At 53.0% G+C, this 12,500-nt stretch overlaps 4 protein-coding genes across 10 annotated transcripts in view; 1 reads left to right on the forward strand and 3 right to left on the reverse strand.

Moving 5' to 3' along the window:
* The window catches only part of LOC126570542 (uncharacterized), a 9,945-nt gene extending 7,912 nt beyond the window's left edge, over positions 1-2,033 (reverse strand). The window contains exons 1-2 of the mRNA XM_050228372.1: positions 1,429-2,033; positions 342-538 (exon numbers count right to left, since the gene is read on the reverse strand). Of these exons, the coding sequence (XP_050084329.1) occupies positions 342-538; positions 1,429-1,468 (237 nt within the window). The 5' untranslated portion in view covers positions 1,469-2,033. The remainder of the gene's footprint in view (positions 1-341; positions 539-1,428) is intronic.
* Positions 2,034-2,776: 743 nt separating this feature from the next.
* On the reverse strand, positions 2,777-8,233 carry LOC126569345 (intron Large complex component GCFC2). 3 transcript variants are annotated; one of them, XM_050226365.1, is made up of 8 exons: positions 7,522-8,233; positions 6,531-6,898; positions 5,454-5,718; positions 5,180-5,356; positions 4,335-5,111; positions 3,487-4,270; positions 3,084-3,407; positions 2,777-2,982 (listed from the first exon to the last, which is right to left on the reverse strand). In XM_050226365.1, exons 1-8 carry the CDS (start codon positions 7,961-7,963, stop codon positions 2,925-2,927), a joined length of 3,195 nt encoding a protein of 1,064 aa, XP_050082322.1. In that variant the 5' UTR covers positions 7,964-8,233; the 3' UTR covers positions 2,777-2,924. The 3 variants fall into 3 exon arrangements, with proteins under 3 accessions (XP_050082322.1, XP_050082324.1, XP_050082325.1); XM_050226367.1 differs by lacking the exon at positions 7,522-8,233 and having other exon boundaries at positions 6,526-6,659; XM_050226368.1 differs by lacking the exons at positions 2,777-2,982; positions 3,084-3,407; positions 3,487-4,270; positions 4,335-5,111; positions 5,180-5,356 and having other exon boundaries at positions 5,458-5,718; positions 6,526-6,898.
* Positions 8,234-8,413: 180 nt separating this feature from the next.
* On the reverse strand, positions 8,414-10,036 carry LOC126581600 (dihydroorotate dehydrogenase (quinone), mitochondrial). Its single transcript, XM_050245383.1, has 2 exons — positions 9,741-10,036; positions 8,414-9,667 (listed from the first exon to the last, which is right to left on the reverse strand). The coding sequence occupies exons 1-2, from the start codon at positions 9,765-9,767 to the stop codon at positions 8,492-8,494; spliced, it is 1,203 nt and encodes a 400-aa protein (XP_050101340.1). The 5' UTR covers positions 9,768-10,036; the 3' UTR covers positions 8,414-8,491.
* Positions 10,037-10,237: 201 nt separating this feature from the next.
* LOC126569089 (zinc finger FYVE domain-containing protein 1-like) overlaps positions 10,238-12,500 on the forward strand; it is a 7,703-nt gene continuing 5,440 nt past the window's right edge. For 2 of the 5 annotated variants that reach the window (XM_050225912.1, XM_050225913.1), the window contains exon 1: positions 10,238-11,693. In XM_050225912.1, coding sequence (XP_050081869.1) covers positions 11,646-11,693 — 48 coding nt within the window. In that variant the 5' untranslated portion in view covers positions 10,238-11,645. The remainder of the gene's footprint in view (positions 11,694-12,500) is intronic. The other 3 variants (XM_050225908.1, XM_050225911.1, XM_050225909.1) reach the window with 3 other exon arrangements.

Raw genomic sequence — 12,500 nt, forward strand, 5'->3', positions numbered from 1 at the left:
CATCGCAAAGGCAATAAACAGTGACGTAGCAATAGATGTGGGATAGCTTAGCAACGCTTTCATTCTTAGCAACCTTTTGCTGAAAGAATGTTGGATTAGTAGCATCGGAATTGTGCCACAAGGTGCCAGGGTTAACGAGTTGACAAAAATATCGTGGATTGTTCAAAGCGATTCGCCATTTTGTTGAACAAAGAAAGAAGCTCATAGAATATTCAACGTAACAGTGATGGTGGGTAATATGTAAAGGAAACACAATAACCTGTTTCTTCTCTAAGCCTGAAAACATAATCTAGAAAAATTGAGAAACAACAGCAGCGGACACCATGCAGGTAGTAACTTACCGCGGCGGCCAGATTCTTCGCGTCGTAACGGTGGACTCTTAGGTACCCGTTCAGGTACCAGATGTAGTTGTCGGTGGCGTGCACGTCGGGCACGAGTGTCACATCCGTCTCCAGCCGATATCGTATGTCGTGGTTCAGTGGAAACATATCGAACGCTTCGCATCGTCGATCAGTGGCCAGCAGAGTGCACAGCAGTACTGCAACGACGCAAAGCATAGCGGAGATCCCGTATTAACCAGAGTAGCACCAGATTCGTATGGCATCAGGTCATGGCCCTTGCCCTCCCTAAGTACACCGTCACGATCGACCCACAATAACATAACGTCACGGCAATCCTTATCCTGTGCAGTGACTGAACAGCTGTAGCTGCTGCAAGATAAGCCCACCCACCGAACTTCGGTGACGCATCGTCGGAAATGGACGGGATTCCATCGGATGTACCCCCCGTGAAGAGGGATCAGGAGCCAGTGTGATAATGAAACGCGTGCTAACGCATTCCATTCTCGACTCGACATGCCGCTTGGCTGTCCTTTTCCCTCGATCGGCATCGGCTGCGAGGGCAGGCTTATCTCTTGGTGTCCAGTGGGATCTCTGTGCTTCTCTTTCTCGCTGTCATCATTAGCCAGACTGCCATCAATTAAGCTACCATAAGGTCATGAGCAGCGTGCTGGAAAGACTAATCGTGGATCAGAGGACAACCAGCACGGGCGCGGCCCTCTTCGACATCCCGCGAATTCTTTATCAACTCAGAAAAAATCTGCGCAGACGAGGCAGATGTTGTGGTGCAGAAAGTGCACTTCCACGAATTCGTGGGCGCCGCCGCCGCCGCCGCCGCCGTTAGCCTTTGTTCTCAGGCGGGCAGGCGATCTTGGACCACCGATAAGCCGAAACCATTTGGGAATGGTTCTGCTCTGCACTTGAAACGTGACTTCTGGAACTGTAGTTGTGTCGCGGGAGTCGGCGCTTCGGCCCCGGGTTATCTCGCCAACCAGAGGCAACTCCGGAAGAAGGAGACCGGACAAACGAAGGAAAGAAGAAGAAGTACACGAAACGAAACGAAATAGATAGAAGTGGGCACCAAACTAACCGGACACGATCACCGGAAACCGTCGGTCTCCGTGCGCCATGTTGGCGTACCGAGAATTTTCGGTGGAAGAGTAGCACTTCTTGGATACTTGGAGCACTTTACACAACACTTGTCGTCGCTTCACTTCAGAACAGGCAGAGATGCTTCTCTCCCTAGCTACCAAAACACTGTCACACCAAAGCACCAATTGAATATTATGCACCGTCTGAAATACTTAACACTGAATGGTGGTACTTTAACGTACGACCCGTTGGTTCACTTTACAATCGCACAACTCCCTGATCACTGATTGCACGGATAAAAGATGGTCGCGCTGCCCATTTCCCGGGACCAGGAAGATCACGAACTGCACAGCCGGACGGTCGCGGTCTCACTGACGATCATACATCGCTCGGCACGATTTTATTATGCTCTCGATCCGATCTGATCGGCTCGACGAACCCACACGACGGAAGCGGCCGGCCTGTGCGGCAGGGTTTATCAATTTAAATTGTCAACGATCGCTTGCACTCCACAATCGGCTCTCGGAATCACTTAACCGATCAATCGGTGCACTACCACCCCGCCCGTGCGCGCACTATTCCTTGTGATTGATCCTCTGCCGACGATCAGAGGCCACCACCGACGGCGTTAAAGTCGGAAGGAAAGGAACACTATAGGCTGGGGTGATCTTGTTCGACCGCCGGACCGATCGCTACTGATCGCGCGTCCTCGGTTCGGCGAATGCTGCTACGAAGCCACATGGTCACTGATAAGGCATCGGCAGCCATCGTATATCCTCCTGGAATTCGGAACTTCGGCTCCCAGCCGCCTACAGTGATGACCGATAAGGACGCCATGCTTCAGAAATATATCACACTCCTGGCACGCATTCCAGAGGGGAGAGTTCACAGTTGATCGAGCGGCCTACTGTGATCGGCGACCGCCCATGAATCGGCATCGTAGAAGGCTACGCCAATCGTCAATATCAATCATCGAGAATTTGATTTGCCCAAGAAGCCCAAAAAGAGGATAAGACCGAAGACTCGAAGATGCCACTGGTGTGGTCCGGTGATCTATTTTTAGAACGTTGCATTCCTTCCACGCCGACGCGTTAAGGACACTACGGCATCGGCAGTAAGAAGACCTTGAAACTTCTTGCTCGCTGGCGCCTCGAACGCCGATCGATGACATCATCGATCGTGCCCCTGCGCGTGTGCGAGGAGCCAATTAGAAACAATCAACAACCAGCATTTCTGCGAGAGTGTCCCGGCCCGGAGGAGGAGGAGGAGGAGGAGTAGCGGGCAGGGAAATTCGGACATTCTAACGATCGATCGCGGATGCGATCAGAATTGATGTTGCTCCAAAATGCTTCTTTATGCATTTATTGCTCGCGCGAAGGGATTTTTTTTATTACATTGGCATACAAACGACGATTCATTAAAAACGCTGGAAAAATGTCGAAAACGGGATCTGGAGAGGGAGGGTCGGGGAGTGTTTCGGCGCAGTCACACACTCTACGCCGACAGTACGTGCAAGCTGCTCAATATCTTTCGTATTTGCTCGATCAGTTCCCTATGGATGGGGAGGAGAAAGAGATAGACGTTCCCGATGAAGATTAGGAATCAAAGATCCTCCGGTTCAATGGTCACGTGACCGCGACCGCTCCTTCTTACCCATTCATCGCTGCCGCCGGTTCGAGCTGAGATTCCAGGTGTCGTAGCATGGTCACGAACTGGTCCATGCTCTGCACGACCGGTGAACCGGCCGTAAGCCAGACGCGCGGCAACGTATAGACGATGGTGGACGCCTTCCCGATGGCGTCCGGTGCCGTGCAGACGCGCATACCGTTCAGCAGGTAGCGATTCAGCAGCGAACCGATGGCGAGCTCCTTGAGCGCACCGTCGGCCAGTATACCCTGCCAGCTGGTGATGTTACGGAACAGCTTCAATCCGCTGCAGAACTGACGCTGGAAGAAGGACGATTTGGCTTCCTGGGCTCTGGAAGGGAAAGAAGAAGGGAACGACGGAGTTAGATGTTTAAAAAGGGAAACGATCGCCAATCCAACGAGCAACTTACTGTTTGGGGAAGATCGGAATGAAGACATCGTTGTCAACGGACTGCTTCAGCTTGTCCAGTATCGTCTGGAAAAGGGCGCGCAGTGGTTTGCAGGTGAGACGGAGCGACGGATAATCCCGAACGAGGCGCTTCAGTAGGCGCACCAAGCGGAGCGTTTGTGTTGTCGACAGCGGATCCCAGTACTGTTCGCACAGGGCCGTCAGCTTGGGCAGGAAGATCTTCTCGACGATCGTTGGCAGCAGCCGTACGTCGGGATCATCGGTCAGATCGGCTTCACTAGCACTGTCCGATCGACAGCCGTACAGGGTAACCGCACGGAACCACTCTTCATGTTCGAAGTCGGACACAGCGCCACTACCGCCACCGCCGCCCCCACCAGCACTGGAGTCCAACGCCGGAACCAGCGGATTCCAGGTGATGTGCTGTAACCGGATCAGCGGTCCAACGATTTTCGGTAGACACAAACTAACGTAGGCATCCCGGTACGCGGGCATATCATGATCCCGCCAGTGCTCGAACTTCCCGAGAATACCCTCGATCTCACCGTACGCTTCAGCGGCGTCGGAGAAGATATCACGAGCCTCCAGCTCGGCCGATTGTAATGCGGCCCGATAACGGGCAGCCTCCATGTCCGGTATCTCATCATCGCTCGACATACCGTCGTAGTGGCTGTCGGAGGTTTCATTCTTTTCCCGATCCCGTCGCCTCCGTGTCCGGCGTCCCTCACGTTCCGCCGCCCGACGGATCCGCTCCGGATCGTCCGGTAAACGTTTGGCCGTGGTTTCTGGAACGATGGAACGGTGTTATTATTAGACTGCTGACAGGGGCGATGGGCAGAATCAACTTACTGCATGCATCGGCCATCTCCTTCGCTTGATCCCGTACATCCTGCCGGCGTCGTTCGATCAGCATGGCCGAATGGCGGCCCATCAGCTGAAGCGTCCGTTGCTCGAGTGCCGCCACGAGCGGTACCTTCTCGTTCAAACACTCGACCAGATCGGTCACGTAGCAGCGGAACTCCTGGTAGAAGCGATACTTGGCCGCCGCCACCGGGGCTCGCTGTTCGCACGACAGATGATCCATCTGCAGCAGTTTGATCTCCTTCGTGATGTGTTCGATATCGTCCTCGTGCTTCTGGTGTAGCTCGACCGTGGCACGATGGCGTTCGGTTAGCTGCGTCAGGATTTGCTGCGGCATCCGGGGACCACCAGTTGGTTTCGATTCGCCTGTCATGCCTCCTCCCTTTGACGGTGCGGACAGTTGGGCCACATTGCCGCCGATGGTGCTTCTTGGTTTGCTTTGTCCCAATCGTTTCGCCAATCCGACGCTCGTCGTAGCGTACGCTTGCTCGAGCAGTTCCGCCGTCGTCAGTGCCCGCAGACCGGCCAGTGTGCCATCTTCGTCATCGCCAGAGGTGGCACCACGATCGCGCCGGTTGGAATTGTTGTGAAAGGTTTGGCTAAAGTGACCATTGCCACTGGCCGGTCGGCCACTGCTTTGCATTAAGTACTGCGAGATTATGGATTCCTGCTGGGCGGACACTAGCTGCGCCCCGGTGACACCCTTGCGGATCTGCTGATTTTCCCACTCCTTGGTTTCGATGTCCGAATCTTCCGCATCGGAATCTGGCGGGAGGTAGGCAGAAGGTAGCTTCAGAATAGAGAGTTTATGTACAAATTATCACGCAACTTACCTTCACGCTGGATGGCGTTGAACTGCTCGCGCCGCTCCTCGCGCTCTTTGGCACCGGTTATGGCCGACATATCGATCCGATCGTCATCCTCATCCGACCCATCGCCATCGCCGTCCTCCTGTACCGTTCGCTTCTTGCTTTTGTCTTCCTTCGGTTCCTCGACTGGAATGAATTCACCTGTGCAGGTGGCCAAAAAACAATAGCAAAAAAAAAAGGAATCCACCGCGTTAATAAACGGTCCACCAAGAGGAACGGTCGATCGATCGAGCATTACCTTGTTCCCGTGCCTTCTGGCGTCGTTTGCGGGCCGCGTGAATCATGGCCGCATCCGGGATGACACCGTTTTCGAGGCACATCTTAAAGTTGTCCTGTGGCTTCGAGAACCGATGGTGCGGTTGCTGCTGCTTGCTCTGGCTACGTCCATTCGACTCATCGTCGTGCGTGTCTTCATCTTCCGAGGACATATCATCCCGACCGGCGCACAGTGCCGCTCGGCCATTCAGTATTAAATTCTCGGGATCCGATTTCTTGACCACCAGCTGCAACCATCGCACGTAGCATCGTTTTTAACAGAGCGTGTGCGATTTGTGAGAGAAGCAAAACAAACGAAAAAAAAGCGAGCGTTAGGGCCGTATCAAGCAAGGTGCGCTGTCTTGAGCTATCTTCGCACGTTAGAGACCCTTGTGACGCGAGGGTGTGACAAAAGGTTGAGTGCAAAAGTCGAGGAATCCGTGTTATTCGATGCGAAGTGTCGAATCTGGGAAAGGATGATGTTGTGCATGGGGCAGGATATTGCAAGTTCTTTTTTTTTTTTCAAGAATTTACAAAGGACACACACGCAGGTCTCGATGCTGGTCTTCCCGTGTACTCTTTTAGCTCTCTAGGATCCGGTATGATTCGTTGTTTAATAGACAATCCCAAGGAAACTCGATTACTACCAGCGTTTTCAATAAAAGTAGAACAGTAGGAGCAAGAACAGACCAGGCCGAGATCGGATCACGTAGGATCGATCGATCGTAACCGATCACTCTGGCTTTAAAAGCGTCATTTGGATCGGAGTATCAGAAAAGAAAGCGAAAGCAGCCGCTGTAGCCCCACTTTATCCCTCTCCCTCCCTATCTTTCTCTTCAAAGTGAATCCGTTTTCATTCGTCTGGTTCCACCGTCCCCCTCTTCTTCATTTAGGGCCGATTGGGAAATGCTTTACCGAAGCGCTTCTTTTTCGCTTTCGATTTCCCAATATAATTCAAACTCTCCCGAGAGAAAGTTAAGAGCAGTAAGTAACTAAAAACTAAGAAAAGTAAAGGAGATTTTTGGGGAGGAATTAGAAAATTGAATAATAATAACCTTACCACAAAGTCGTCTGTGCGTATTTCTGTTTGGATATTAGAGCTAGAATGGTCACACTTTTCTCTTTTTATCTTATCATTACTGCCCTTGTCGTGCGACGACAAGGACGAGGAGGGAGGAGAGGAAGAAGAAAATCGGTTCCGTGGGCCGTTTCCCGGACCATCCAGCGCACTAGTGGTAGTGGCATTGATCGTTGCTGCTGATGATGACGACGAGTTTGTTCCTGATGCTGATGCTCCTGCTGCTGCTGTTGTTGTGGTTGTTCCGTTGCTCTTCTCGAGGTGACGCTTCCGGCGTCGCTCCTTGTCGAGCGACTTCATCACCTTCTTGCTGTGGGAGGACTTCTTCACTTGGAACACTTCGCCCTCCTCTGTGTTGACGACGGCCATCGATTCGCCACAAACAAAGAAAACATGAAAAAGAAAGAAGGAAACGGAAAGTGTGTGTGCCATTAATCGTGTTCAACAAACGTGCACGCGATGGAATCCTGCTCCAGTGACGCGTGCGATCCGACTTCGTCTCCAAAGGGGGTCGTTATCGTGTGCAACGGTATCTTTGCACCGTTGCAGTAGCAGCAGCAGCAGCAGCAGCAGCTTCTGATTGATTTCGATCACTTCGCGAGAAAGTGGAGAAGCCTTTTTGAGATATCTTTTTTCAATTTTTCTTCACCAAACGAACTGGCCAGAGTTAATGTGGAGCGTTAACTTTCAATCGTGGTTCCGATCGTGAATTGCCTGCTGCTACCGGCGGTAAGAGCCATCGTCCTTGCAGAAGGACCATCAACTACAACAACAACGCGCACAGCACACTAGATGCAACAACGATGCTTCTTCTTCTTCTTCGATCATCTTCTTCTTTTCTTCTCTTCTTAATCTTCTTATTCGGTTTCTTCTCAACTTTCGGTTACTTGATTCGGGCCTGCTTGGATCTGTTGAAACTAAGAGCGAAAGAACGAGGGGATCGGATTGGGAGAGATAGTAGATGTTTGGTTACCTTCGTCATCGAAACTAAGTAAAGAGTGTTTCGTGGCGGTCGTCGTCAGCGAGTTCGCTTTCGACGTTCCGGATGTGGTGCTCGTCCTTGTGGAGCCCGCTTTGCTATCACTACGGTCCGTAGCACCGCCACTAGCACCACCACCACCACCACTGCCACCACCGCCGCCGCCGACGCTAGCAGAAGAACGATGTTCTTTCCGTTTGCGTTCCGCAGGGACGGTGGTTCCTGCCGTCCCGGTCTGAGCCACCGTGCTCAGCGGTTCTGTGGTGGCGGTTGTTGGTTGCTCGGTGTGAAGGGATGTGGTGCCGTTGCCGTGGTGCTTTGCAGCAGCATCCTTGGCCACCACCATCGTGCTGCCGGCGTTCTCTTCGTCCTCATCGTCGTAGCCACTGAAAACGCGTCGCTGGATTGGTTTTTTGGGTTTCCGGAACAACGACATCGTCGCTTGGCTGCTCGTCGCGGCCTCCGCCGCCGTCGTCACAGCGTCGGATGATGATGGTGCAGAGGGAGGAAGAGCCGTACTGCAGTTTCTGCGTGGGGCTCTCGCTTCTCAATCCGGCGTTGATATGTATTAACTGTTTGCCTTACACCAAAGTAGGCATCCGTAAGGTAGCCACCATTCGATTCGCTGACGCACTTTTGGGCCTTTTGCTTTTATTTTGAGCAAATTATTGGCGAAGGAAAAATCAGTCGCGCACGTCGGTGGAAAATTTTGTCGACTTTGACAGCTGCCCAGGTGAGAGCGAGATGGCGAGCGTTGGAATAGGGATAACGGCTGAAAGACAGAGATAGCGCGACATCTCATCCGCAGTAGGGTTGAATCGCATGCTTCGATTGCGTTCTCAGTAAATTGAAAATTAAAAAAAGAAATTAGGAAAACAAAAACCACTTGAAATGAGGTAGCATTTCGCAACTATGTACAATATATATTTCGACACTTTAAAAGCCCATCCCCGGCACGGGGAGTTCACTGTATAAATCGATCTACACCTTTACCAACGGCCTCCTGCACGTTTGCGTAACCGTTCTGCTCTAGGAGCCGGTCCAGCTCACGTTTAATTTTGTTCACCACCGGTGGCCCGTGGAAGATGAACGAGGTGTACAGCTGCACCGCGCTAGCACCGGCCTCAATCTTCTCAAATGCATCTTCACCCGTAAAAATGCCACCGACACCGATGATGGGAATCTTCCCACCGGTCAGCTTGTAGACCTTCGCGATCATCAACGTCGATCGTTGCTTTAACGGTGGTCCACTCAATCCACCGAGCTGGCCCGCATTAACGCTCTTCAGCGACGGTGGCCGATCGATCGTCGTGTTGGACACGATCAACCCATCAACGGCACACGCCTTCATCTGCACCACATCGACAATTTCCTTGAGATCCTCATCCGACAGGTCTGGGGCCAGTTTGAGCAGTACCGGTCGTCGGTCACTCGCCGGTAGACTATCGCGTGCCTTCAGCACCTCCGCTAGCAGCGTCTGGAGTGTGTTCTTGCTCTGCATCGTCCTCAGGCCGGGCGTGTTGGGGCTGCTCACGTTAATGACCAGATAGTCGGCCAACGCACCGAACCGCCGAATGCCCTGCACGTAATCCTGCACCGCATTCTGGGAGAGTTTGTTTTTGCCCAGATTGATCCCCAGCACGGCTCGGTTACCGGCGTCGATCGCCTGCTGCTCTTGTGTTTCCCGTAAACGGTCGTAGACCACGTCGTGTCCTTCACTGTTGAACCCGTACCGGTTTACGATGGCTTTGTCTTCGTTGAGCCGGAAGATTCGGGGCCGTGGGTTGCCCGGTTGTGGTTCCGGTGTTACCGAACCGATCTCCACGAAACCGAACCCTATCCGGTGCAGGCCCGGTACCGCTTCACCGTGCTTATCGAATCCAGCCGCAATTCCGATCGGATTAGCGAAAGTCATGCCCAGGAGCTGAGTGCGTAGCCGTTCCGTGTCGACCGTCGGTGGTCGGAAGAGTTTCCACTTGACCGCCAGTACCGCCAGATCGTGGGCCGTTTCCGGTGGAATCAAGCGCACCACCGGCATGAACACGTTGTTGTAGAACTTTTCATCGCCCCGGCACAAACTGTACGCACTGAATACGGCCGCCCCAAGGCCGGTCACTTTGATCATCGATCGTATCTTGTGCTGGCGAAATGTGTGCAGATCATTAGCATATTTTAATGAAACTTTTTTGGGAGGACACTCTGCGCATACTTACCGGCGTTCTTACGCGGCAGGCACTCATCTTGCGGCTTCGAGGCAACGGAAGTAGCGACAGAACAGGCAGAAAACGGTCTCGTTGGTGTAGCTGATTTGGAGATGTTTTTTGTGGGCCCCCAAAATATTATCAACCCCCCAAAAGATGTCTTCCGGTTGCGAATGATTTTCGCGAAAGTGAAAGTGTCCAATGGTGTGTGTGACCCCGGGCGTTATTGTTTACGTTCCATGGGCCGCGCGATTCATAACAAAAACCGTACGCGAAAAAGAGATAGAAAGATTGCGTGTGTTTACGGCCCATGGGTTGTAGAGTTGAACTGTAAAAAACAACGGTCGGTTGGCTTTTGCGAAGCAAAATCTGCACATTACCACCAAGATTATTTTCTGTTGCCTTTCCACTCGGAAACAGAACCGGAATTCCCTCTCAATGCAACGGAAACATCCGGATTTTCATCTGCACTACTGTGATGTCAACAATCGAGCCCAACTGTCAAACCGCGGAGGGGCCGCCTTTTACTTTTTCCACTCGCGCTCTCGCGAAAAGTAGCCGCGCACCGCGTTCGGAGAAAAATACAATTTGCCCTTGTGCCGAGAGGTGTGAGTACGGTGGTGGCCAACTGGCGGATGATTCAGTACCGAGGACGACGAATCATATTATCATCAACGGCTGCGCTGGCCTCCGTGTGGTGCGTGTGAGAATCTGTGTCGTCTCCCTCCCGGAGTAGCCGGAGCCTTGGAAAAGGTGAAGTGCCCCCCGCAAAACCGAAACAAAGAGAAATCATCATCGTCTTCAGCGGCCGCGGCCGCGGAACGTGTTGTTTTCGTCGTTGAGGGCCCCACCTCCGGACCCGTAGCCCACTTCGAGCAACGATAGGGGCTCGATTCGCGGATCTTATCTCGCGCCAACAATCGGCTCCGGGTAAAGAAAAGAAAACGTGAAACTGACTTCGGTTGATAGAGAGTGCGTAGCCTTGACATTTCAAGTGCTACTGTGTTTCATCAGCTCCCCCACTTTTCTCCAGGTGCCCAGAAACAGGAGGAAGAGGCAACCAACCCATTTTATTCGTGCTGCGTTCTTTGTTTACCAACTGCTATTGCGGGACCACAACAGCGAACCGCAGCGGGACGACGGACACGGATCATCGGACTGGTTGATCGCGAGTGTCGTGCCCGCGAGATGCCCGCCACTGGATCTGGATGTCGTGTCGACCGGAAGTAATGTGAAGGATTTCCGCTGAAACTGTTGCGTAGTAGAAATATTGACCCCCTTCCCCCACATCGCGCGCGCGCGCGCCCACAACCCCGATCATCAACCCACGTTTAAAGTGCTCGCTCCTACGCTCTCTGCCTCTCTCGTGAAACTCGTGCTCGTGCTCTCCGCGTAGCACGTTTACATCGAAGAAGAAGAGAAGGCAGGCCAGTAGGAAAAGGCGCAGCGCGAGCCTCTCGGTGGAGAACCAGCCAAGGTCACGGTACGACACATTACGTGCGTGTGTGTGTATGTGTGTGTGGTGAGCTGTATGGTGTGTTTACGTTTGCCCACCTACCTAATCGCAACCAGACCGAGCGCCACCGTGTTCGGCGGGGGGTGTTCGTGTAACGCGCGGCATTTACATTGAACCACACAACCATCCCATCCTAGTGCACAGTGCGTGCGATCGTGTGTTCCGCGGGTTCCGTGCGTTAGCGCCAAGGCAACGCAGCAGGCCTCGGCTGTGATTCTATAACCGAATCTCGGTGTCAAAGGAGGCCACGCGAGCCACTCGCGGATGGTAGTGGGAGCCAGCACCACTTTAGTAGAGTGAACGGTAGCCCAAGGGCGAACCGTAAGCACGGCGACTAACAGCAGCAACAACAGCAACAACAGCAGCAGCAGCACCTGCGGCAGTCCAGTAGCAAATCAAAAATGATGCAAGCCGAGGATACGGAAAGTCTTTCTTGGATCACTGATAAGGTAAAGGGGAGGAAGGTATCCGCAATACTGCGTCTGGGTGCGACGAGTTACGAGATTTGATAAAATCCGCTACTTCTCTCTGTGTTTCTCTCTCTCTCACGCGTGCTCCTCCACCACGAAGAGGAGCAGGAGGCGCCTAATGTCGTCTTAGGTTGTCCTACTTTACAGCCATGGGATGGTGTGGTGTGGTGCTGGGGGACGTCCACAGGCACCACATCCTTCCAGCGATATCACCCTCCTAATCTCTCAGCTCGTACTCTTTGCTCTGCTGACGGGTCAAGTTGAAGGCCCCCCCCCCCTTGTTTACCACAGCTCTCGAGCTCGTCGCTCGCTTGGCTGGACGCTTGCACGGGATCGGAAGAAAGGAATTTTGCTGACCTCAGTCGAGCTGTCGAACGAGCGCTTTCGACGTCGGTTTTTGGGTTCGCATGAAGAGAAGACCTTCGCGACGCGATGCTGCTGGTGCTGTTGGTACACAGCTGTATCAACCCGTCCCCGCCCCGTCCCGTGGCCATTAGTATTCTGCGCTCAACTTTGATCCTCGGGCATCCGCATTGCTACATAGCAGAAGCGCCCCGTTCGCACGCCGTTCGTCCAAGCGCGTCGCCGGGGTATCGGATTTTACTTTGCATAAATTATAACCCCAAGGGTGCGCCGAAGGTGGCCGAGAGGGATATTAGCAAATTCATTATATTCGCCATGCGACGTGTCGAGTTTCGATTTGTTTACGTTCGATTGCGATCGAACGGAAACGGAACGGAAGTGGGTGCTGGTACGGTGTTGCTGAGGTCCCGCGTCCGATGCGAT

Source organism: Anopheles aquasalis, chromosome 2 (genome assembly GCF_943734665.1).
Source record: "Anopheles aquasalis chromosome 2, idAnoAquaMG_Q_19, whole genome shotgun sequence".
NCBI lineage: Eukaryota > Metazoa > Arthropoda > Insecta > Diptera > Culicidae > Anopheles > Anopheles aquasalis.